A 26,150-nucleotide genomic window follows, 5' to 3' on the forward strand; every position below is an offset into this window, starting at 1 on the left:
TCAGACTTTTAAGAAAAAGTTTTGACAGGACCTTGTTAACTTACTGTTTCTGACCACTTTACCTCTCTTATTCTCTCTTGGGGGAAGAAACTTTTGGGTAAGTGTTTTAATACTTTTTTCATTTCAGAAACAGTGAATTTTACCTCTTGCCGTTTTTGGGCGGCACTGGAGGACAACTTTCTGACAAAAAATTTTTCCTGTCAGTTTCACCACCCTCCTCCCGAGTCCGTCGTGTCTTCCCACCCGCGGTCCCGCGACGCGCCATTCCGCGGGGCTGCTGCCTGCTGGGAGGTCCTTTCCCCGGCAGTGCTTGGGTCGGTAGGAAGAAGGAGGGTGCTTTTAGCGTTGTTCGCTAATTAATAGTACCTGTTTCAGGTCTCTGCCGCGCCGTCTGGTTCCTGCCTCCCTGGGGGAAGAAACTCCTCCCTCATGTCGCGTACCCCTTCTTGTGCTTCCTGCGGGCGTTTGGGCAGCCGCCTCTCTGCCGAGGGGCTGTGCTCCAACTGTAACCTCCCCGAAAAAGTTAGCACACCATCGGGGGAAGGCACAGGACACCACTTGGAGGACGGCACTTCTCGTCAGCGGCAGGCCCCGTTCCCGTTGAGCGTGGGAACGGCGGCCATTTTATTTTCTGAGGGAGAAACCGGCGCTTCTGATTGTGAGGACACGGGGGATTCAGTTTTCGTCCACCGGCCGTTCTGACACCCACAGTCGGCTCAGAAGACCTATTTACGGTAGGGGAACCCCCGGGGGGGCTACCTACAGGACTACCAGGTTTTTCCCCGGAATTTGTAGTTTTAATGCACCGCGCCTTTTTACAGAGCTGCAGTCAGCCTCTGGGTACGGCCGAGGGTCCTCCTCCTGCCAAGTTACCACGTTTGGATCCTTCATTAGGGGGACCTTCGGCGCAGGGTGTGGCCCAAGTTACAGGTGCTACTCCACTGCCTAACAAGCCTCCCGCGGGTCTACCACGGAATTCTCCGGTTATTCTACAGGGAAATGTGCTTCAGGATTTGGCAGGAGATGATCCTTCTCTTTCAGTTCAGTTGGAAGGGGACGAACCCCGAGTGCTTCGCATTTTTCAGTTGGAGGAGTTGGAAGGTCTCATTCCACATATTCTACAGGAGATGGACATTGATCCTCCTCCGGACCCAACACCCTCAGACCCTAAAATTAAGAAGGGAGACCCTTTCCTGGCGGGCCTTCGACCTATGGCGAAGGCTTTCCCTACACACCCCAGTTTCTTACAACTGATTTCTAGGGAATGGGATACTCCAGAGGCCTCCCTCAGGGTCAGCAAAGCTATGGAAAAATTATATCCTCTTCCTATGGATTTTCTAGACCTCTTAAAAGTACCGGCAGTAGATTCTGCGGTCTCTGCGGTGACTAAAAGCACCACCATCCCTGTAACGGGCGGTACAGCCCTGAGGGATCTGCAGGATAGGAAGTTGGAGGTTTTTCTTAAGAGAATTTTTGAGGTCTCGGCTCTCGGAGTGCGTGCAGCTATCTGCACTGCTCTTGCGCAGAGGGCTGGCTTACGTTGGATTCAACAACTACTCACCTCGCAGGATCTCCCTACTTCTGAAGCTCAACAGGCAGATAGGTTAGAGTCTGTGATAGCCTATGGTGCGGACGCACTTTATGACCTTCTTAGAGTTCTCTCTCGGTCAATGGTTGCAGCAGTTTCGGCCCGCCGTCTTCTCTGGCTACGCAACTGGTCGGCGGATTCCTCTTCCAAGACACATCTGGGTTCTTTGCCTTTTAAGGGAAAGTTCCTTTTTGGAGAGGATTTGGACCAGATAATCAAGTCCCTGAATGAGAATGCAGTGCATAAGCTTCCAGAGGACAGACCTCGTTCTGCTAGGTCTTTTAGTTTTTCCAGAAACCGATCTCGGAACCAGCGTCGCGCTCGAACAAACAGACAACAACCAGCTTCAAGGACTCCATCTTATCGCTCTCAAGGCTGGAATCGGTCCTTTCGAGGTCGGCGAACGGGCAAAGAGGCTACAGCCTCTCGCTCAACCTCTAAACCATCGCAATGATGCCAAATTAGCCCACGAGCTGACCCCGCGGGTGGGGGGGCCGGCTCTCTCTCTTTTACAGGGAGTGGGCTCACATCACGTCAGACCAGTGGGTTCTGGACATCCTAAGTTAAGGTTACGCGTTGGATTTTGTCTACGCCCCCAGAGACAGATTTCTCTTCTCGCCTTGCGGTTCTCTCCACAAGCAGCAAGCCGTCCGTCAGACTCTTCAGCGTCTGCGGGCTTTAGGAGCGATAAGACCAGTGTCCGTCACCGAGCTGGGTCGAGGTCACTACTCCATTTATTTTGTGGTTCCCAAAAAGGAGGGATCTTTCCGACCCATTCTAGACCTCAAGACCTTCAACAGGGCACTCGGGGTACCTCGTTTCCGCATGGAAACTCTCAGGTCTGTTAGCAGCGGTCCATCGAGGAGAATTTCTTGCTTCTTTGGATTTAACGGAGGCGTACCTCCATATTCCGATCCATCCGGACTTTCAACGCTTTCTCCGCTTCAAAATCCTGGGGCAGCATTTCCAATTCAAGGCGCTACCTTTTGGTCTAGCCACAGCTCCTCGAGTTTTTACAAAAATTATGGTTGTAGTCGCAGCGGCCCTTCGTCGGGAAGGAATTCTGGTTCACCCATATCTCGACGACTGGCTTATTCGGGCAAAGTCCCGAAGACAGGGGATCCTTGCAGTAGAAAGGGTAGTGTCCCTGCTTCAGTCCCTGGGCTGGATAATCAACTACGACAAAAGCCGTCTTACTCAATCTCAGTCGTTGGATTTTCTGGGCGCTCACTTCAACACGAGAGAGGGGAAAGTGTTCTTACGTCCAGAGCGAGCGCAGGCATTGAGAGAACAGGTCTCTCGTTTCTTGACTCTCCAAGTTCCAACAGCCTGGGATTATCTACAAGTACTGGGGACTATGGCCTCCATGATCGATCTAGTTCCATGGGCCTTTGCGCATCTTCGGCCTCTACAGAAGGCTCTGCTATCCCGTTGGAAGCCGACATCTCAAGAGTACAGTGCGGTTCTTCCAATTCCACCGGCAGCTCGACTCAGTCTCCTTTGGTGGTTGGATCCTCACAATCTGGCCCAGGGAGTATCCTTGGAGACACCGGATTGGTTAGTAGTCACCACGGATGCCAGCCTCACGGGTTGGGGGGCGGTATGCCAGTCGAACTCCATTCAAGGAATTTGGACACACGAGCAAAGTCAGTGGTCCATCAACCAGTTGGAGACAAGGGCCGTTCGCCTTGCCTTACAGGGATTCCTTCCTCTTGTTCGTCAAAGAGCAGTCAGGATTCTCTCGGACAATGCAACCACGGTATCTTACATCAACCGTCAGGGAGGTACGAGGAGTCACCTGGTTGCGTGGGAAGCGGAAAGGCTAATGCAGTGGGCGGAACAACACTTGTCTCGGATAGCTGCCTCTCACATCGCAGGCATAGACAACGTTCAGGCGGATTTTCTCAGCCGACAACGTCTGGATCCGGGAGAGTGGGAGCTCTCCAGAGAAGCAATGATTCTCATAGAAGATCGTTGGGGTCCCCCCCACGTAGATCTCATGGCCACAGCCAAGAACACAAAGGCCACTCGTTTCTTCAGCCGCAGACGAGAGCACAGGGCAGAAGGGGTAGATGCTCTGGTCCTCCCGTGGCCCAGGCAGATTCTTCTGTATGTCTTTCCCCCGTGGCCCCTAGTGGGACGGGTGCTTCGTCGCATAGAAGTTCACCCAGGACCGGTAATTCTGGTAGCCCCGGAATGGCCAAGGAGACCATGGTTCGCGGACCTACTTCTTCTAGTTCGCGAAGGGCCGATACGTCTCAGTCATTTTCCTCGTCTTCTCAAACAGGGTCCCATATTTTTAGAAGAGGCAGATCGCTTCTGTCTTGCGGCCTGGCTTTTGAGAGGCGCAAGTTGAGACATCAAGGATATCCGGAGGCGGTTATTTCCACTCTGTTGCGGTCTAGAAAGACTTCCACCTCGGTCACTTATATCAGAGTTTGGAAAGTTTTTGAGGATTGGTGTGTTGGTCGTGACATTGTACCGACTAATGCCTCGGTAGTTCAAGTCTTAGCTTTCCTTCAAGCTGGCCTTGACATGGGTCTTGCATATAACTCCCTTAGGGTACAGGTAGCAGCGTTGGGAGCGTTGTTGCAGACGGGAATGCTTTCTCCACTCTCTTCTCATCCAGATATACTCTGTTTTCTTAGGGGTGTACGACAATTGAATCCTCCTTCCAGATCGCCATGTCCCTCTTGGAGTCTCAATTTGGTTCTCGAGGCTCTTGTAGGACCTCCGTTTGAGCCTTTACGCGCGGCCACCATCAAAGACCTCACTCTAAAGTCTGTCTTTCTGGTAGCCATAAGTTCAGCTCGTCGTATTTCGGAACTCCAAGCTTTGTCTTGCCGCGAACCTTACCTCCGTATTTCAGAGGACAGTATTTCCCTAAGGACTGTTCCCTCTTTTCTTCCAAAGGTGGTTTCTTCTTTCCACTTGAATCAGTCGGTAGAACTCCCTTCTTTCTCCGTGTCGGATTCCAGACAGCTACGTAGTCTGGATGTTAAAAGATGTCTCATGCAGTACTTGGAATCTACCAATGATTTTCGTCTCACGGATCATCTTTTTGTTCTATGGTCAGGCCCCAGGAGGGGTCAGATGGCTTCTAAGACAACCATTGCTCGATGGTTGAAAGGTGCGATTGCTGCTGCATATATAGGGAAAGGGCGCCAACCACCTCTAGGTGTTAAGGCACATTCCCTCCGGGCGCAGGCTGCGTCCTGGGCAGAAAGTTCTTTGGTGTCTGCTCAAGAAATTTGTAGAGCGGCCACCTGGAAATCTCTACGTACTTTCTCTAGACACTATCGTTTAGATGTTAGGGCTCCGGGTTTCGGTTCCTTTGGAGATAGTGTCTTGAGAGCAGGGCTGGTATCGGCCCACCCGGAGTAGGGAAGCTTTGGTACATCCCACAGTCTGGACTGATCCTTGTACGTACAGGGAAAAGAAAATTATTCCTTACCTGCTAATTTTCGTTCCTGTAGTACTAAGGATCAGTCCAGACGCCCTCCCTAGCATTTAAGGGTTGTTTTTGGGATAAGCCTCTGCTCTTCACTCCTATTCTTTCTGCTGCTGCTTCTTACAAGCTCGTCCTGGGGTTTCAGGACTCTCTGTTTTTACACAGTTTCGGTTTGACAAGTTCCTTTTGTAGGTTGTTTGTTATTAGTTTAATCTTCGTTCATTATTGTTGAACAATTGTTATTCTTGATCCCTCCGTCTCTTCTCTTTGGCTTTTTAAGTCTAGTTACTGAGGATTGAGGCACAGGGGGTCACGTCATATAGAACCCCCTCTAATTTTTGCTTCTGACTCCACCTGCTGGACTGGGAGCATAACCCACAGTCTGGACTGATCCTTAGTACTACAGGAACGAAAATTAGCAGGTAAGGAATAATTTTCTTATATTGAGAAATCAACAAGAGAGAAAAATATTTTATTCAAAGTAAAATATCTCAGGAGGGTACTGTTACCACAAAGGTATTCAGGCACAGTCTCAAAGATGTTTACTGATGCAATACGTTAAATGGGTTTCTGCCTCTAATTTACACATTGTTGAGTTAGTTAACTAATTAATATAACATTTCTTTAATTGGTGAGTACAAATTTCTTATCACTAATATACAAAATACTGTTGTCTTGTTACCATAATATGAACTATAGAAAATAAATATTGAGAGAAAAGTCTTCTTTAGCCATAGAAGTTGACCATTTCCCTTAAACTTATATACTTTTACTTTTGCAAAATTGGGTCTACTGGAACTAATATGATCAAATTACAGCAAAGCAGTAACTGGCAAGAAATTCCTAAAATGTGAAAAAAAAATTGTAAATATGTAGTTATAAAATATAATTCATTTTTTGGAAGGATTTAAACAATAAATTATTTTTATCTTTATATTTATTTTCTATAGTCCATAGTGAGGGTAATTTTCAAAGGGACTTTTGTGAGTAAAATAGTTTCTCACAGGACAAGCAAGATGGTTGTCCTCACAAATGGGTGACATCGAGGATGGAGCCCAACCACGGAAAACTTCTGTCAAAGTTTCTGGAACTTTGACTGGCCCCTACTGGGCATGCCCAGCACGGCACTAACCCTGCAGCCAGCAGGGGTCTCCCTTCAGTCTTCTTATTTCCGTGCAGCAGTAGCCACGCGGTTAAGGAGCTCTTTCCACATTCCTGACAGGAATTTCTTCAATTAATTTCTTGAAGAAAAATTTGCCCCTCAGGGGTCTCCCCTCTTCAAATTTTTCCTCCGCGGTACTTCGGTAAGTTTTTGCCGTCGTTTTTGTCGACTACTGTCGAGTTTGGCCCTCGAGGCCGTTGGCAGTCGACCATCCCGCGGATAAATTTTTGGCCTATGGCCATGGCGTCGGGGTTCTGTCGGTGCACGGACTGTACACGTACTATGTCCATCACAGACCCACATAGAGTCTGTGTTTTGTGTTTAGGGAGTGAGCATGATGTCCTGACTTGCACCAAATGTGCCCTAATGATACCAAAAGGTCGCAAAGCCAGAATGGAGAAAATGGGACTCCTTTTCCATGCCCACACTCTGCCATCGATTGCATAGACGTCATCGGAACCGGCACAGTCGAAGTTTCACCATCGTCGACAGCCTCCCGGTGACCGCCTGCCATCGACGTCTCCGCGGCCATCGACTCCCGTCCCTTCCCCCGAAGATCGCGGGGATCGGAGAGAGAAACATCGCCATCGACGTCACAAGTCTCGGACCGTCGAGGAATCGAAGTCATTGACCTCAGTACTGTCCGAGCCTCCTCCGAAGAAGTCTCGATCAGAAGTGGCACCGTCCACTCCTGTCTCGCAGACACCGAGGCAACCCTCACCCCTTCGGGGTTTGGGAGCCGCGACTCCACCGGTGACTGTGGTCCCTCCGGCTCAGCCTCAGCCTCCCTCTCCCGTGGAGCCGGGTATTGTTACCCCAGGTCTCCGGGTAGAACTCGACCGGTTGGTCCAGGAGGCCATCGACAAGGCGATGCAACGGTTCCAGACTCCTCCGGCACCGAGAGTGGAACCGGTCACCGACCCGATTCCAGCAGCACTGGCACCGCTGCTTGCCCGGATGGAAGCGCTTATGACTGCCCTTCCTCCGGTGATACCAGGGTCTCCGACACCTATCTCATCAAGTGGAGAAACACCGTACCGAATTCCCCCTTCGGGGGTAGTACCATCGGTACTATGTCGTCCCTCGCCACCAATACATTCCACGGGGGCAATACGCACATCATCTCCATTGAGAATTTCGATGACGGCACCCATACCTTCGATGCCGACACCAATTCCTCCGGCACCGATGCCATCGAGGACCTTCTCGATACCCCCGACAATTCCTTCGAGTTTCTCGGAGCCTCAGCCTTCGGGTATCCAACCCGCTCATGGTCCTACAGGTCAGCAACCTGATCCTTACAACACCTGGGGTGATGATACCTCCACAGACACCAATTTGCCTTCACCACCCTCTCCTGCGGGGAGTAGAAAGCGTTCTCCTCCTGAGGACCTCTCTTTCATAAATTTCGTGAAGGAAATATCGGAGTTGGTCCCTTTTCAGCTTCAGTCGGAACAAGATGACAGGCACCAGATGATGGAGTTGCTCCAATCCTTGGATGCCCCTAAAGTCATCACTTCTATTCCAATTCATCAGGTTTTTCTGGACCTTCTAAAAAAGAATTGGGAATCTCCTGGATCTGTTGCTCCAGTAAACAAAAAAGCTGACTCTACCTATCTTGTACAGTCAGCATCTGGCTTTCAGAAACCTCACCTAGACCCACCACTCTGTTATGGTAGAATCAGCTCAAAAGAAAGCTAAAAGAATAAAGCCACATTCTTCCATACCTCCTACTAAGGAAAATAAATTCCTAGATAGTATAGGTAGGAAAGTATACCAAGGAGCCATGCTAACTTCCAGAATAGCCTCTTATCAGCTATATATGACCCAATACAATAGGGTCATTCTTAAACAGATACAGGAGTACTCAAGATACCTTACCAGAGCAGTTCCAACCACAACTTCAATCCCTACTAAATAAAGGTTTTAAAGCTGGGAAGCATGAGATAAGAACAGCTTACGATGTCTTTGATGCTTCCACCAGACTTTCTGCTACGGCCATCTCTGCAAGACCCCCTGGGCTTGGCTAAAGTCATCTGACCTTCGTCCGGAGGTTCAGGACAGGCTCTCTGACCTGCCCTGTCTAGGGGATAATTTGTTTGGTGAGCAAATTCAGCAAATTGTTGCTGAATTGAAGGATCATAATGAGACACTTAAACAGCTCTCATCTATTCCTTCTGACTTACCTTCTAAACAGCCGTTGAAGAAGGACCCAAAAAAGTCCTTCTTCCGTGCACGGAAGTATTATCCCCCACAAACCAAGTCTAGGTCTGCGAGGCCTTACCATAAATCTCAGCCTCGCCAGTCTCGAAACCAAAAGCCCGCAGCATCTCCACAACCTGGCCCTGCATCGGGTTTTTGACTTTCACTTAGAGAGCAGTTGCCAAATCCCTCTTCCAACCATACCAGTAGGAGGTCGGTTAAGCCACTTTCTAGAAAAATGGCATCATATCACCACAGATCAATGGGTGATAGCGATAATTGCACACGGTTACCACCTCAACTTCTTGACTCTCCCTTCGGACTCCCCACCCATGCAGGCGTGGGGACTCACCGATCACTCTGTTCTTCTCGAGCAGGAAGTTTCCCTTCTCCTCCAGTCAAACGCTATAGAACCCGTCCCTCCCTCAAAACAAGGACTAGGGTTCTACTCCAGGTACTTTCTGATCCCAAAAAAGTCAGGAGGACTTCGGCCAATCCTGGACCTACGGGCTCTCAACAAGTACCTTCACAGAGAGAAGTTCAAGATGGTAACCCTGGGCTCGCTTCTCCCTCTGCTGCAAAGAGGGGACTGGCTCTGCTCTCTAGACCTAAAAGACGCCTATACTCACATTGCGATAACTCAACCTCATCGCAAATACCTCCGTTTTTTTAGTAGGCCGAAATCACTATCAATACCGAGTGCTCCCTTTCGGCCTGGCTTCCGCACCACGAGTTTTCACCAAATGCCTCGTGGTAGTTGCAGCATTTCTCAGGAAGGAAGGTGTCCACGTCTACCCCTATCTGGACGATTGGTTAATCAGGGCCCCAACCCAGCAAATCGCTCGGTCCTCCCTGACCCTGACAATTCAAACACTACTTTCTCTAGGGTTTCTTGTCAATTACGAGAAATCCTACTTAATCCCATCTCAAACCTTATCCTTCATTGGGGCAGACTTGGATCCCTTACAGGCAAAAGCCTTCCTTCCTCATCGAGTCCAAATCCTTGTGTCCCTAGCTTGCCAGTTGCAGTCTCAACCCACAGCAACAGCTCGACAATTCCTCATTCTCCTGGGACACATGGCCTCCTCAGTTTATGTGACTCCCATGGCCCGCCTGGCCATGAGAGTCATGCAATGGACTCTGAGATCACAATGGATCTAAGCTGTTCAGCCTCTGTCCTCCATTGTTCGCATCACCGATGCACTCCGTCTGTCTCTTGTCTGGTGGAAAACTCAATCCAACCTCCTACAGGGCTTGGCTTTTCACCCACCAGATCCTCAAATAATTCTCACAACCGACGCTTCCAACGTCGGTTGGGGAGCTCATGTAAACAATTTACAAACCCAAGGATTCTGGACTCCAGAGGAAGCCAAACACCAGATCAACTTCCTGGAACTTCGAGCAATACGACATGCTCTCAGGACTTTTCAAGATTGCCTATCTAACCACGTAATCTTGATTCAGATGGACAACCAGGTGGCCATGTGGTACATAAACAAGCAGGGGGGCACAGGTTCCTTTCTTTTGTGCCAGGAAGCTGCGCAGATTTGGGCAGAAGCCCTCTCCCGCTCCATGTACCTCAGAGCCACCTACTTGCCGGGAGTAAACAATGTCTTGGCAGACAAACTGAGCCGTGTCTTCCACCCACACGAGTGGTCCCTCAATTCCTTGGTAGCAACCACTCTGTTCCAGCGATGGGGTTATCCCCACATAGACCTCTTTGCGTCCCCTCAGAACCACAAAGTGGACAATTACTGCTCTCTCATTCGGAGCCAGCACTCTCGGCCCAGGGATGCATTCTCCCTCACGTGGACAACCGGTCTGCTTTATGCATTCCCTCCACTTCCTCTTCTGTCGAAGACTCTCGTGAAGCTCTGTCAGGACAAGGGAACCATGATCCTGATAGCACCGCACTGGCCACGCCAAGTGTGGTTTCCCATACTTCAGGATCTCTCCGTCCGCAGGCACATTCCTCTGGGACGGGACCCGCATCTGATCACTCAAAACGACGGATGCCTCCTCCATCCCAATCTCCAAGCCTTGTCCCTGATGGCATGGATGTTGAAAGGTTAGTCCTTCAACCATTTAACCTTTCGGATTCAGTTTCTCGTGTCCTGATCGCTTCACGAAAGCCTTCCACAAGAAAATCTTATTCATACAAATGGAAAAGGTATACATCATAGTGCACTTCTCAGTCCCTTGATCCCCTTTCCTGTCCAATTTCCAAATTCTTGGACTATCTCTGGCTTTTATCAGAATCAGGTCTAAAGACCTCTTCCATTAGAATGCATGTCAGTGCGGTAGCCGCCTTCCATAACGGTATCGGGGGTGTCCCTATTTCAGTACAACCCCTTGTAACACACTTTCTTAAAGGCTTGCTCCATTTGAAGCCACCTTTACGTTCTCCGGCCCCATCTTGGGACCTTAATCTGGTTCTTGGTCGCCTTATGAAACCACCTTTCGAACCTCTTCACTCCTGTGACCTAAAATATCTCACATGGAAAGTATTATTCCTTTTGGCTATCACTTCAGCTCGCAGGGTTAGTGAACTACAGGCCCTAGTTACCTATCCGCCTTACACTAAACTCCTGCAGGACCAGGCGGTACTCCACACTCACCCTAAATTCTTACCTAAGGTAGTTTCGGAGTTTCATATTAATCAATCCATCATTCTACCTATCTTCTTTCCCAGGCCCCACTCCAACTCCGGGGAACAGACTCTGCATACCCTTGACTGTAAACGGGCTCTAGCATTTTATCTAGACCGTACAGTTGCCCACAGGAAGAGCACTCAATTATTCGTCTCTTTCCATCCTAACAAGTTAGGGCAACCTGTGGGTAAGCAGGCTCTTTCCTCCTGGTTGGCGGACTGCATCTCCTTCTGCTATCAGCAAGCTGGCATTCCTTTCCAAGACCGTGTTAAAGCACACTCTGTGAGGGCCATGGCGACTTCAGTAGCACACCTTCGATCGGTGCCGCTTCCTGACATCTGCAAGGCTGCCACCTGGAGTTCCCTCCATACATTTGTAGCCCATTATTGCCTGGACAAAGCTGGAAGACGGGATTCCATTTTCGGCCAGTCTGTCTTGCGTAATCTTTTTCCAGCATAAGGTACCAACACCCTTCCACCTTCCCGGTAGGGTGCGGATGCCCTCTACCAAATTACACCCCAGTTGTTGTGCCTGTTGCACGCCGTTGGGTACATTTACATAGAAACATAGAAATGACGGCAGAAGAAGACCAAATGGCCCATCCAGTCTGCCCAGCGAGCTTCACACATTTTTTCTCATACTTATCTGTTTCTCTTAGCTCTTTGGTTCTATTTCCCTTCCACCCCCACCATTAATGTAGAGAGCAGTGATGGAGGTGCATCCAAGTGAAATATCAAGCTTGATTAATTAGGGGTAGTAGGGGAAGTAACCGCCGCAATAAGCAAGCTACACCCATGCTTATTTGTTTTACCCAGACTATATTATTCAGCCCTTATTGGTTGTTTTTCTTCTCCCCTGCTGTTGAAGCAGGGAGCTATGCTGGATACGCGTGTAGTATCAGTTTTTCTTCTCCCCTGCCGTTGAAGCAGAGAGCTATGCTGGATATGCGTGAAGTATCAGTTTTTCTTCTCCCCTGCCATTGAAGCAGAGAGCTATGCTGGATACACGTGAAGTATCAGTTTTTCTTCTCCCCTGCCGTTGAAGCAGAGAGCTATGCTGGATATGCGTGAAGTATCAGTTTTTCTTCTCCCCTGCCGTTGAAGCAGAGAGCTATGCTGGATACGCGTGAAGTATCAGTTTTTCTTCTCCCCTGCCGTTGAAGCAGAGAGCTATGCTGGATATGCGTGAAGTATCAGTTTTTCTTCTCCCCTGCCGTTCAAGCAGAGAGCTATGCTGGAAATGCATTGAAAGTGAAGTATCAGGCTTATTTGGTTTGGGGTAGTAACCGCCGTAACAAGCCAGCTACTCCCCGCTTTGTGAGTGCGAATCCTTTTTTCTTCTCCCCTGCCGTTGAAGCAGTGAGCTATGCTGGATATGCGTGAAGTATCAGTTTTTCTTCTCCCCTGCCGTGTACTTGGTACACGATAGGACATCCTCAGCTCGGTACTCACCCATTTGTGAGGACAACCATCCTGCTTGTCCTGTGAGAAAGCAAATGTTGCTTACCTGATGTAACAGGTGTTCTCACAGGACAGCAGGATGTTAGTCCTCACGAAACCCGCCCACCACCCCGAGGTGTTGGGTTCGTTTTTTTATTATGTTATTTTTCGGCACTGCCTGTAGCTTTGAAACAAGACTGAAGGGAGACCCCTGCTGGCTGCAGGGTTAGTGCCGTGCTGGGCATGCCCAGTAGGGGCCAGTCAAAGTTCCTGAAACTTTGACAGAAGTTTTCCGTGGTTGGGCTCCATGCTCGATGTCACCCATTTGTGAGGACTAACATCCTGCTGTCCTGTGAGAACACCAGGTAAGCAACATTTGCTGTTTTGCTTGCAGAAATGGCCTTTTACAAAATTGCATGTCCAGTATATAGGCATTTATGAGTGTGTGTCATGTATTGTAACTTTACCTGGAGAATTTAGAGGCATTCCTGAGGAGTAGAATTGGGGAGGTATTTGGACTTACATACGAACTTTTGAAAATTCAAACGTATGTGGATAAACTTTCCCAAGAAATTTACACGCACCAAATAGCAGCTGCAAGTATGTGCAGGTAAATTTGATGGGATAATGTTCAAAGGGGACTTACGCATATAAGCCTGCTTTGAAAATTTGTGTAATGAATGCACAGAATTAACTCCACTGTTTTAGAAGATAGTTTTAAAATGGTCAAAAAGTTAACTCATTTCATATTTAACTCACAGATACTTCAGACCAGCAAAGCGCTTATTGAAAATGCTGATGGCATTTATGAGAAGATAGTACAGTGTCAAAAAACAGGTAACTTGAAAATTATTTTTCCACTTTAACTTAAAATAGTTTGAATATAAGGTTATTAGTGTCCTTCAGGAAACTTTAGTGTTGGCATTTTGTTCTGCCAGATGAGCAAAAATGTAGATTTATGTAGTGAAAATATTTTTTAGATATTTTTATTTCCATTACCACAATACTATCACATAGCATCAAGCAAAGGTTAAAAGAGAAGAATTCTAAGTGTATCCATCCCTTTACCTTATTTAAAAAAAAATATATATATATATATATGAATTTTCAAAGGAGTTATGTATGTAAATGTAACATACTATTGTAGCAGTTTTCAAAAGCCATTTACTCACATTAAGTGCACTTCACACAGGTAGTACTTACTGACAATTCAATGGCGTATATTGTAGCAGTTTTCAAAAGCCCACTTACAAAAGTAAAATGCATCAACATGTGTAAAACCCAATTTTAAGCATGTAAATGCTTTTGAAAACAGGCCCATTACTGAATATGTTCAGTTTGTCATGCCTTTCAATTATTTAAATTACAGATTTTGTAAAGTTAAATACATAGACCATCATGTTCTAGCATCTCAATTCTAAATAATTGTAAGACTCCTGTCTCCTTTTCCTATTGAGGGTACAGCAATTCATGTATGATTTAGAAAATTAAAAATGCGAGAATTTACATAAAGTCTATGTTCCTGAGGCTGCAGCCCTTAAAACATTGTGCAGAAAATGGATGAACATCAGTAAACTAGTTCTCTAACAAGTAGCCTCAGTGAATTCAATCAGAGAGGTCATGACTGTTGAAGTAGCTTCTCAGGCTGAGTCTTTGGAATCATGAACCTTTTGAACAACTGTCAGGAGCCTGATCAAACTAATTTTTTTAATCTAATTTCCTATAGGGAAACTGATTTTTAAGATAATCCAGTCTGTTTTTGTTCTCATACCATCCCCCCAACCACAATAATTTTGAATATCTAGTTTCATTCATATTTGTGCCATAGATTAAAAAAAAAAGTGATTTCTCAATCACACTTTTCATGTACCTTCACTCCCCCAACTCCCTGCTCCCACTCCCCCCCCTTCCCCCACAGCACTAAAAAAAACCCCAAAAAACAAACCTCTCTTTATTAATTAAGGAAACATGATAGTTGAGCTGAAATCTCAACAAGGTGTGAGACCCTCATGACATCACCAAGCATTTTTAATTGGGATTGAGCATTTTTTAAATTGTTTTGCCATGAGTTAGTGCTGTGGTCACTAGCTGACTATATATTTTATCCCAGGACAAGCAGGATGCTAGTCCTCACATATGGGTGACGTCAGTAACGGAGCCCTAGTGCGGGAAAAATTTCTGTCAAAGTTTCTAGAAACTTTTGACTGGCAGCCTGAGGCTACTGGGCATGCCCAGCATGCCATGATATTCTCTGCCACAGGGGTCTCACTTCAGTCTTCTTTTTTCCACGCAGCTGGACAGCAGCACAGACATCGGAGCCCTCTGAGTTACCTCAGTAATACTATACTTCTCCATTAGGGGTCTCAAATAAAACTTTTTCTCATCACCGGCTGGTGAATTAATTCGATTTTTCAAAAAAAAAAAAAAAGAGAATTTTTTTTTTTTTTTTCAATTCCTCTCATCTACGGCCGTCGAAGAAAGGATGTCTTCAGGGTTCAAAAAATGCCCAAAGTGCAACCGCACAATGTCGATTACTGATCCGCACGAAGACTGCGTTCGCTGTCTCGGAGACAAACATGACATTTCATCGTGTGAGAAATGTCAAGAAATGACGCCAAAAGGCCGTAAACTCCGCCAGGAGAAGATCCAGCAGCTATTCAGCTTACAACTGACTCCTTCTCCGGCAACTTCTTCGAAATCTTCGCCATCTGGAGTATCGAAAAAGGTACTGTTAAAAAGATGCTGAAATGACGGTTCCGGAGATAAATCCTCCCCTACCCCGTCGACATCGTCGATGCGCTCGGCAGTAGACGTCCGGCCTAAACACAAGCATCGCCACAAACATGCCCAGACCTCACCGTCGGCACTTGACCGAGGAGAACCGTTCCCTAAACGGCCTAAAATTACTATACCCTCGGTGCCTGAAGGGCCTACTCCGACGTCACTTCCAGCGGAAGCATCGACACTTCCATCGATGGCACCGCCTTCGTCGATGCCGCAGGATATCGCAGCCTACTTAAAAGAGGCAGTTTTACAAGCCATTAAGGATCAACTACCGGCACCTCAGCCGATGCCGGTGACATCTCCCTTAATATCGACTTCACCGATGCCGGTACAATCAGTACCGAAGTCTCTTCCATCGATGCTGCCAGCGATTCCGGGACTTCTCCCGATGCCGGGTACTGACCCGATGCCGGGCACCGTCCCGATGCCACCGATTCCCTCAACAATTGAGGTTTATTCAGCAGCACAGACTGGATCTATTCCACTCCCTGCCGTGTCTACGTCAAACTTAGCACTGCAAGGCTCCATCCGGATTCCGGACTCGTTCCTTCCTCCAGTGCGAATGACGACATTCACCTCGATGCCCTCATTTTCAACCAGTACGCCATCGATGCTTCCTGCTCATATTCGTCAAGCATCGCCGTATACACCCTCCATGGTTACGGAATAGTCATCGAGAAGCAAGACATCGATTCCAACGATGACAAAGACTAAATCCACGATGCCTTTTTCCTCTATAGAGGAACCATCATCTGAAGCAAGATTATATTCGATACTTCAAAAGAAATATCAAGATCTTCTAGATTCTCTACCTTCAAACCCGGTGGAAGAGGAGGATTCTTCACAAGAACCCATTCCAGGACCTTCTGGTGTACCTCCTCCAGGTCCACCTAAAAAACCAGGTCCTCATACTCCAGAATATGACACCTGGAGTGACACACGATCTGACACATCAGAAACCTTTATGTCTGAACCGTCTCCTCCTCAACCAAGAAAGCAATCTCCACCAGAAGACCTTACTTTCTCCTCTTTTCTCCAGGAGATGGCCGACTCTATCCCATTCAAATTACAGTCTGACCAGGATCTCCGTCACCAAACTCTTGAGGTACTACAATTTGTAGATCCCCCCCCAAGCAGGTCATGGCAATACCTATCCATGATATTCTGCTTCAGCTTCAACAGAGAATGTGGGAACATCCCTGTTCAGTTCTTCCCATCAATAAAAGAATGGACTCCACCTATTTAGTCCAACCTGCACTGGGATTCCAGAAATCCCAGCTACCGCATTCTTCTGTGGTCGTAGAATCAGCACAGAAAAAAGCAAAAAGATCCAGAGTGCACTCCTCTAATCCTCCAGGGAAAGATAACAGGTTCCTCGACACATTGGGAAGAAAAGTTTTTCAAGGTGCAATCCTCAATTCTAAGATTGCAGCCTACCAATTGTACATTACGCAGTACCAAAGGAACCTCTGGAAGCAGATGGAAGAATTCATACCATCTTTGCCCCAAGAATTCAGAGAACCAGCACAACATCTCATCCAAAAAGCCTTTGAAGCTGGCAAGCATGAAGTAAGGGCTGCCTACGACTCTTTTGAGACAGCCTCAAGAGTAGCAGCTTCTGGCATAAGTGCTCGTAGATGGGCCTGGTTAAAAGCATCAGACCTCAGGGTGGAGGTCCAAGAAAAATTAGTAGACTTTCCCTGTACGGGGGATAACTTGTTTGGCACTAAGGTTCAGGAAGCAGTCTCACAACTTAAAGAGCATACGGAGACCTTAAGGCAATTATCTTCCATACCTCATGATACCGCTACCCACGCTGAACGTCGTACCCAGCGAAGGGATATACGCAGGCCCTATTACCGGCCTAAAAGATACTATCCACCGGCTACAAGGCCTCGCCAACCAAGATCCCAGAACAGGCCACAACCTCGCCAACAAAGAGCAACCAGACCTGCCCCGCCTGCTCAAACAGGTCCCACAGCTGGTTTTTGAAAACATCTCCAGGGAACCCAGCCAATCTCTAAATCCTCACCCCCACTTACCGGTGGGAGGCAGATTATCCCAATTCTACAGCACATGGAACACCATAACAACAGATCTATGGGTTCTTTCCATCATACTACACGGCTACAAGCTCGACTTTCTAACAATACCTACAGAGCTTCAAGCACCTCTGATTCCTCCCAGCAGAAATCACATTCCTCAACTTCAAATAGAATTATCCACCCTTCTGAAATCCAGGGCCATAGAACCAGTGCCCCAATCTCAGCAGGGCAGAGGATTCTACTCCCGATATTTCCTCATTCCAAAGAAAACAGGAGGCTTACGGCCCATCCTAGACCTCCGAAATCTAAACAAATTTCTGAAGAAGGAAAAGTTCAGAATGGTATCCCTAGGTACCATGCTTCCACTCCTTCAAAAGGAAGATTGGCTTTGTTCTCTGGATCTTCAAGATGCTTATGCTCACATTCCAATATTCCCTCCTCATCGCAAATACTTCCGCTTCATGGTGGGTCATCAACACTTTCAATACAGAGTTCTGCCATTCGGACTTGCCTCTGCTCCCAGAGTGTTCACAAAATGTCTGGCAGTAGTAGCAGCACACTTGCACAAACAAGGTGTGCATGTCTTCCCATATCTAGACGATTGGCTCATCAGAAGTCAGTCTCAACAGGGAGCAATCAATTCTCTCAATCAAACCATTGCTCTACTTCACGCCATGGGATTTCTCATAAATTATCAAAAGTACAACCTCATACCGTCTCACTTGCTCCAATTCATAGGGGCAGAGTTGAACACCATCCTTTCAAAAGTGTTTCTACCCAGGGATCGAGCAGAAACATTAGCCGTCCTAGCACGCTCAATGCTCTCAAGCACGCACACAACAGCTCATCGTATTCTAATCCTATTAGGACACATGGCCTCAACAGTTCATGTCACTCCCATGGCAAGACTAGCCATGAGAGTAACCCAATGGACATTACGGTCACAATGGATCCAAGCCATTCAACCACTACATTCTCCAATTCAGATAACCCACCAACTGCGCTCTTTGCTCCATTGGTGGATCAACACGGACAACTTGCGCAAGGGCTTACCCTTCCAACAACCAGTGCCACAAATTACTTTAACTACAGATGCATCCACCTTGGGTTGGGGAGCTCACATAGACAATCTCCAAACTCAAGGAACGTGGACAAAACTCGAAGCAACATATCAAATCAATTTTCTGGAACTTCGAGCTATACGTTATGCACTGCATGCGTTCAAGGACTGTCTTTCACACAAGGCTATTCTGATTCAAACAGACAATACAGTAGCCATGTGGTACATCAACAAACAGGGAGGTACGGGCTCGTATCTCCTGTGTCAGGAAGCTGCACAAATTTGGGGCTGGGCACTCAATCACTCAATGTTCCTACGAGCCACTTATCTGGCAGGCATACACAACGTAGTGGCGGATCGACTCAGTCGTCAATTCCAACCACACGAGTGGTCCCTGGATCCCGCAGTAGCGACCAGAATATTCCAACGTTGGGGACAACCAATGATAGACCTTTTTGCGTCACATCTCAATCACAAAGTGGACAAGTTCTGTTCTCTCCGCATACAAAAGAACCAACCAGCCAAGGACGCCTTTGCTCTGCCTTGGAACTCAGGCCTACTATACGCGTATCCTCCAATACCGCTCATAACCAAAACTCTTGTGAAACTACAACAGGACAAGGGGTCCATGATACTCATAGCCCCGTATTGGCCTCGGCAAGTATGGTTGCCCACACTGTTGGATCTCTCAGTCAAGGATCCAATTCGACTGGGCATAGCTTCCACTCTCATCACTCAGGATCAGGGCCGGTTGCGACATCCCAACCTTCAGTCCCTATCCCTGACAGCATGGATGTTGAAAGCTTGATCTTACAACCACTCAATCTTTCGTCCCATATATCTTAAGTACTCATAGCTTCACGTAAACCTTCCAGAAGAAAGAATTACGCTTCCAAATGGAAAAGATTCACCTACTGGTGCAAGCAAAACATGGATCCTTTTGCTTGCACCATTACTTCACTACTAGACTACTTATACCATCTTTCAGACTCTGGTCTTCAGACTTCATCCGTAAGAGTTCATTTAAGTGCAATCTCAGCTTACCATAATAAAGTAGGAGATGCACCAATTTCTACTCAACCTCTCATCAGCAGATTTATGAGAGGTTTAACTCAACTCAAACCACCAATTCGACCTCCAGTCGTAGAATGGGACTTGAATCTGGTATTAACAAGACTTATGCATTCTCCTTTCGAACCCATAGCCTCCTGTGACATGAAATTCCTCACATGGAAGACTATCTTCCTCATAGCCATTACATCGGCTAGAAGAGTTAGTGAATTACAAGCTCTGGTCACGTACGCGCCCTACACCAGATTTTTCCTTGACAAAGTAGTCCTCTGTACACATCCAAAATTCCTTCCCAAAGTGGTCACGGAATTCCACTTGAACCAATCCATAGTTTTACCCACATTTTTTCCAAGACCTCACTCTCACCAAGGAGAAGCGGCCTTGCATACTTTGGACTGTAAACGTACTCTATCTTTTTATTTAAACCGAACTGCAGTTCACAGAAAATCCACTCAGCTCTTTGTATCTTATGATCCAAACAAACCCAGGTAAAGCAGTGGGTAAACATACTCTATCCAATTGGCTAGCAGATTGTATACAGTTTTGCTATGAATCAGCAGGCCTTCCCCTCCAAGGGCGAGTAAAGGCACATTCAGTAAGAGCAATGTCAACCTCAGTAGCGCACTATCGTTCAGTGCCAATTCTTGACATCTGTAAAGCAGCAACATGGAGTTCTCTTCACACCTTTGCAGCTCATTACTGTTTGGATGAAGAAGGACGACAAGATTCAGCCTATGGGCGATCTGTCTTAAAGAACTTGTTTCCAGTTTAATCCCAACTCCTTCCACAACCAACCTGCTGTGATCTTCGGCTGCATCATTTCCTCAACAAAGCATCACTGCTACCTGCATGGACAATGACTCAGCCTCTAGCTTGCTAATCACCCATATGTGAGGACTAGCATCCTGCTTGTCCTGGGATAAAGCAAAATTGCTTACCTTGTAATAGGTGTTATCCCAGGACAGCAGGATGTAGTCCTCACGGAACCCACCCGCCACCCCGCGGAGTTGGGTCTTCCTATTTTTCTACTCTTATTTTTGCTCCTGCTTATTGCTACATACAAGACTGAAGTGAGACCCCTGTGGCAGAGAATATCATGGCATGCTGGGCATGACCAGTAGCCTCAGGCTGCCAGTCAAAAGTTTCTAGAAACTTTGACAGAAGTTTTTCCCGCACTAGGGCTCCGTTACTGACGTCACCCATATGTGAGGACTACATCCTGCTGTCCTGGGATAACACCTATTACAAGGTAAGCAATTTTGCTTTCTTGTTCCAGGCCTTCTTCTAAAATAGTGGATTGTGATATTCTTCCAGGGTATTTGTTTGATCATAACTCTATTAATATTGTAATTAGTGGATCAGCTCGAGGTCCTGGTAAGAGCAGGTGGAGATTTAATGTTTCTCTTCTTAAGGACAAAGCCTTTGGGGGCATGAGGAAGAATGCTATTGAGAAACTTGTCCACATTCATTCAGAGGAAGATTATGATCCAGTTTTAGGCTGGGAGACACTTAAAGCAGTATTACGGGGCAAGATTATTGCTTTTGCTAGTTATCAGAAATGGTTAAGGGAGGGTAAGCAGAAAGATCTTATTGCTAAGATTGTCAGTTTGGAACATAAGCACAAACTGCAGGGAGGCGATAAAATCTACAAAAAGCTTACACTGGCTCGTGATGAACTCAAAAAGTTGCAGATCTCCCAAATTGACAGATTCTTTCAAGGCGGGAGACAGTAATTCTATGCGTTTAACAAGTCTGGAGCTGTTTTAGCAAATTTGGCAAAGCAATTTTCATGGGCTACAGTTATTTGCAGTATACAGGATACATCTTGAAATATTGGATATTAATCAGGTGTTTTGGGATCATTTTTCCAATCTTTATTCTGCTACAGGAGAGACCTCTGAGCCTATGATTGATAATTTTCTTGCTAAATTTAGTCTCTTGACTATCTACAGAGGCCGCTACAAAGCTACTGGGCCCTATCACAACTGCTGAGGTACTCTTAGCTATCTCTGCCCTTGCACAAGAGCCCAGGTCCGGATGGATTTCCTGTGGATTTCTATACGGCATATTCTGAACACTTGATTGTCCTTATTAGATCATTATTTGTGGGAATGATTACGCTAACTGGTTTTTCTGGCTCAGACAGATGCTTTTATTACCTTCATTCATAAAGCTAGGAAGGACCCATTTCCCTCATTAACATGGATGGAAAATGTTGGCAAAAATCCTACAACTCCATCTTCAGAGGGTCTTGGGCTTGTTAATCCACCTGGATCAAATGGGTTTTATGAAGGGCAGGTAGTCAGGTGACCAATATTATTGACTTGGCTTGGCAAAGGAGACAATCAAGTCCAGTTATATCATTAAATAAGAATAACACATTTGACAGGATCTCCTGGGTATTTTTATTTTCTGTCCTTGGATGTTTTGGATTTTCTGCAGAGTTTACTGCTTGAATTAAGGCACTTTGCCAATCTCCCAGGGCTACGGTTATAACAAATGGTATGCAGTCTCTTCCCTTTTTTGTTCACATGGGAACTAGGCAAGGTTGCCCACTCTCTCCTTTACTATTCAATTTAGCCATGGAAGCCCTAGCCCATATGCTTCGATCTTCTTCGATCTTTTTCATAAAATGACACACAAATTAGCTCTTTATACTGATGATCTTACTCTATTTCTAACTAAAGAACATACATCTGCTCCTCAGTTTCTGTGCTTATGGTCAATTATACCAAGTCACAGATAATGCTGGTTGGAACTAAAAGGCGATTACTGGATTGCCTGTCTAGATTTTTTTTTTTTTTTGTTCAAGGTAGCTTTCAATATCTGGGGAATCTTATTTCTGATAATGTTCAGAACTTAATTAAATTATGAACCTCCTTTTAAGAGAGATTCAATCTGATTTGGATAGATGGGATACCTTACCTATTTCTTTACTGGAAAGGGTTAACGTGATAAAGGTATTTTGGTAAAATTATCTTTATTTCAACAAATTCCTTGATTTATTTAATTTTTATTTAAAAATGTATATACCACATATGAAAAAATTTCTAAGCAGTTAACAGAAAGTATACATAAAGTCATAATGATACAAACATCCTACAAAAGTAAACAAAAAAAGTTAGTTAAAAACTACCTAAAAAATCATATTTAAAATATTCAAAACTCTCTGAAAAGCTATGTACCAGCATGCGATTGAGTGAAAAGGTGAGCCTTAAGCAGTTTTCTAAATTTCAGCATGGAGATCTCCTCCTTTAATTTAAATAGGAGAGCATTCCAAATGTGATGCGCCTCACAGATTTTTTACATTGTTACAAGGTTATCTTTCTTCATTTATTTGGCATAAACGGGTTGCAAGGATTAAAATGGAGATGCTGTAGATGCCTAGAGATTGTGGCAGGCTTTGAGGCTCCTGACCTTTTCCTTTATTATCTTGCTGGCAGACTGCCTGGTCTTAGAGGATAGTTTGGAGCAGAGCCTTTTATCCACCTGGTGCAAATAGTCTAAAGATTGATAGGAACCACCCCTCTATTTCCCATTCCAGTAAGATATGGAGACAGGTCTTAAAGTTGAATCGACCAGAAGAGACCTAATCTCCGGTATCTCCTCTGTTTGCCAATGCACACCTCTCCCCTGTTACATTTTCCTCAGATATGGAAATACAGTTTAAGCAGGGCTTAAGATTTCTGCATCAGTTATGGGTGGGGTCTTCTTTCATTACATCTGAAGATATTTGGATTAAATTTCATCTACTGGTACACACTCAGTTACCTGCATATATGCAAACTGACTTTTTAGAGAGCTGGTGGGGAGAAATCTTTTTGAAAAAATATTGACTCAGAAGGGGCCTCTGTCCAAGAGGATCGCAAGATTATACCATTACTTTGCATTTGGTGATGGTGACTTGGATACTAATCCATCACTTATTGCACAATGGAATTGTGACCTCCAATTAAAAATGGATGAAACCGACTGGCAGATCATATGGGGATCTCAGCCAAAATTTCCATTTGTAATAAAAGTCAGGAGCTTATATATAAATTACTACATAGAACATGTAGGTATCCTGAGTTCTCTTCCAAGTTCATTTCCTCTAGCTCTCATTGTAGGTGGCAGTGTGGGGCCCTTGGGACTTATATTCACATGTGGTGGATATGTTAAAAGTACAGCAGTTCTGGGGAGAAATACATATGATTATTCAAGATGATATTGGTGCCTTCTTTGATTTACTTCCACAATTATGCCTTTTGGGATACTGGAGTCAGGTGGACCTGGACAGAAATAGACTGAGGTTGGTGGGGCTTTGTTTACATGCTGCTCGATTTACTATTGTTATCTTTTGGAAGGGATGTCCGCAACTCTCTCATTGGTATTCTACTCTTTGCGCAAATTGCTTTGGATAAGATTACTTACATGCATCGAGACAAGGCTCTACAGTACAATGCAATATGCGGAATATATTGGAGGTGGAGGCAGTGTAAGACTCCTAACACTTATGTATGCCTTTTCTTTTTCCTTTGTGGGAATGTCCTTTTGCAGTGTTAATTTTGTCCATATTCTACCCTGAGATGTATCGGAGTCTGAACTTTGTATTCATAATGTTTGTTGGTTTTGTGTGTTTCTTGAAATAAAAAAGTTCAAAAAAAAATACTGTCTAATGATCACTGGTGCTCAGGTGAGCACCTACCTGGACATTAGAAACATCCTTTTTGAATTCCAGTGCACATTGAGCTGAGGATTTCAATACATTGGCCAAATTATGGAATCCAGCATTGATTACCTATGGTTAGGATTATTTTCCCTATGTGCATCACTTTGTACTTGTTCACATTAAACTTAATCTATCATTTAGATGCCCAGGCTCCCAGTCTTATAAGGGCCTTTTGCAGTTACTTTTCAATCTGTTCATGTTTTATTAACCTTTGAATAATTTCGTGTCATTTTCAAATTTGATTACTTCACTTTTTGCTCCCTTTTCCAGATCATTTATGCATATGTTTAACAATACCGGTTCCAGTACAGATCCCTGGGCCACTCCACTATTTACCTTTCTCTTTTTGGAAAAAAGGACCATTTATTTCTTCTGTTTTCTGTCTTTCAACCAGTTACCAATCCACAATAGGACATTGCCTCTTATCCCATGATTTTTTAATTTCCTAAGGATACTCTCATGAGGGACTTTGAAAATCCAGATACATTATATTGACCAGCTCACCCTTATCTACCTTTTTAACACTTAAAAAAAATCTAATAGATTGATAAGGCAGAATTACTAAATATCAAGTTTTTAAATTAGTTTCCCAAACCATCAGTCAGGGCCTTTGTTGGTTGCTGCCTGTCCAACTCCCCGTCACTTCCTGCTGTTGAAGCAGAGAGCAATAATGGAGTTGCATCAACAGTATGAAGGCGCATTGGATATGGATAATAACCACCATACCAGCAAGTTACCCCCATGCATTCTTTTCTTCATTTCATTCTCTAGCCTTTATGGAACCACAGTGTTTATCCCATGCCCCTTTGAAATCTTTCACAGTTTTTGTCTTCATCGCCTCCTCCAGAAGGGCATTCCAGGCATCCACCACCCTCTCCGTGAAGAAATATTTCCTGATGTTGGTTCTGAGTCGTCCTTCCTGGAATTTCATTTCTTGACTCCTAGTTTTACTGATTTATTTCCAATGGAGGTTTGTCGATTGTGCATCTTTAAAACCTTTCAGGTATCTGAGGGTCTGTATCATGTCTCCCCTGCACCTCCTCTACTCCAGGGTATACATATTTAGGTGCTTCAACCTCTCATAAGTCATTTGATAGAGGCCCCCCACCATTTTTGTCGCCCTTCTCTGGACCGCCTCATCCTGTCTCTGTCCCTTATGCGGCCTCCAGAACTGAACACAATACTCCAGGTGAGCCCTCACCAAGGACCCGTACAAGGGGATTATCACCACCTTTTTCTTACTGGTTATTCTTCTCTCTATGCATCCCAGCATTCTTCTGGCTTTAGCTATTACCTTGTCACGTTGCTTCGCCATCCTCAGATTGCTAGACACTATCACCCCCAAGGTCTCTCTCTTGCTTCTTGCACAATAGCCCTTCACCCCCCATCACATACAGTTCTTTTGGATTACCACACCCCATATGCATGACTCTGCATTTCTTGGCATTGAAACCCAGTTGCCATATCTTCAACTATCGTTCAAGGTTCCTTAAATCATATCTCATTCTCTTTACTTCTTCAGGCATGTCCACTCTGTAGCAGATCTTCATATCATCCGCAACTAGACAAAATTTACCTTCTGCCCTTTCCGCAATGTCATTCGAAAGATATTGAACAGGACCGTTCCCAATACCGATTCTTGTGGCACTCCGCTTAACACCGTTCTCTCTTCAAAGTAGATTTAATTTATAACACACTGTCTTCTATCCATCAACCAGTTTGTTCACGCCACCACCTTGGTGCTCACTCCCAAGCTTCTCATTTTGTTCACAAGCCTCCTGTGCAGGACCATATCAAAAGCTTTGCAGAAATCCAAGTGGATCACATTGAGTGCTCTTCCTCATTTTCTCCCAGTCTTCTAGTTCTATCTCCAGGTAGGTTCCCATTTTAACAAAGTCCGTATTTTTGAAATTCTAAACTTGGGTCTTTGTATGACTTCTGGGCAACCTATTTGCAAAATCAAATCATACCGTTTGATCATTGGTG

At 45.6% G+C, this 26,150-nt stretch overlaps 1 protein-coding gene across 9 annotated transcripts in view; it reads left to right on the forward strand.

The window, feature by feature from the left end:
• Nucleotides 1–26,150, forward strand: part of PLCL2 (phospholipase C like 2) — a 375,002-nt gene that overhangs the window by 291,746 nt on the left and 57,106 nt on the right. For all 9 annotated transcript variants that reach the window (XM_029589255.1, XM_029589256.1, XM_029589251.1 and 6 more), the window contains one exon: nucleotides 13,255–13,330. In XM_029589255.1, coding sequence (XP_029445115.1) covers nucleotides 13,255–13,330 — 76 coding nt within the window. The remainder of the gene's footprint in view (nucleotides 1–13,254; nucleotides 13,331–26,150) is intronic.

The sequence above is a fragment of the Rhinatrema bivittatum genome, chromosome 2 (assembly GCF_901001135.1).
Source record: "Rhinatrema bivittatum chromosome 2, aRhiBiv1.1, whole genome shotgun sequence".
Lineage (NCBI taxonomy): Eukaryota > Metazoa > Chordata > Amphibia > Gymnophiona > Rhinatrematidae > Rhinatrema > Rhinatrema bivittatum.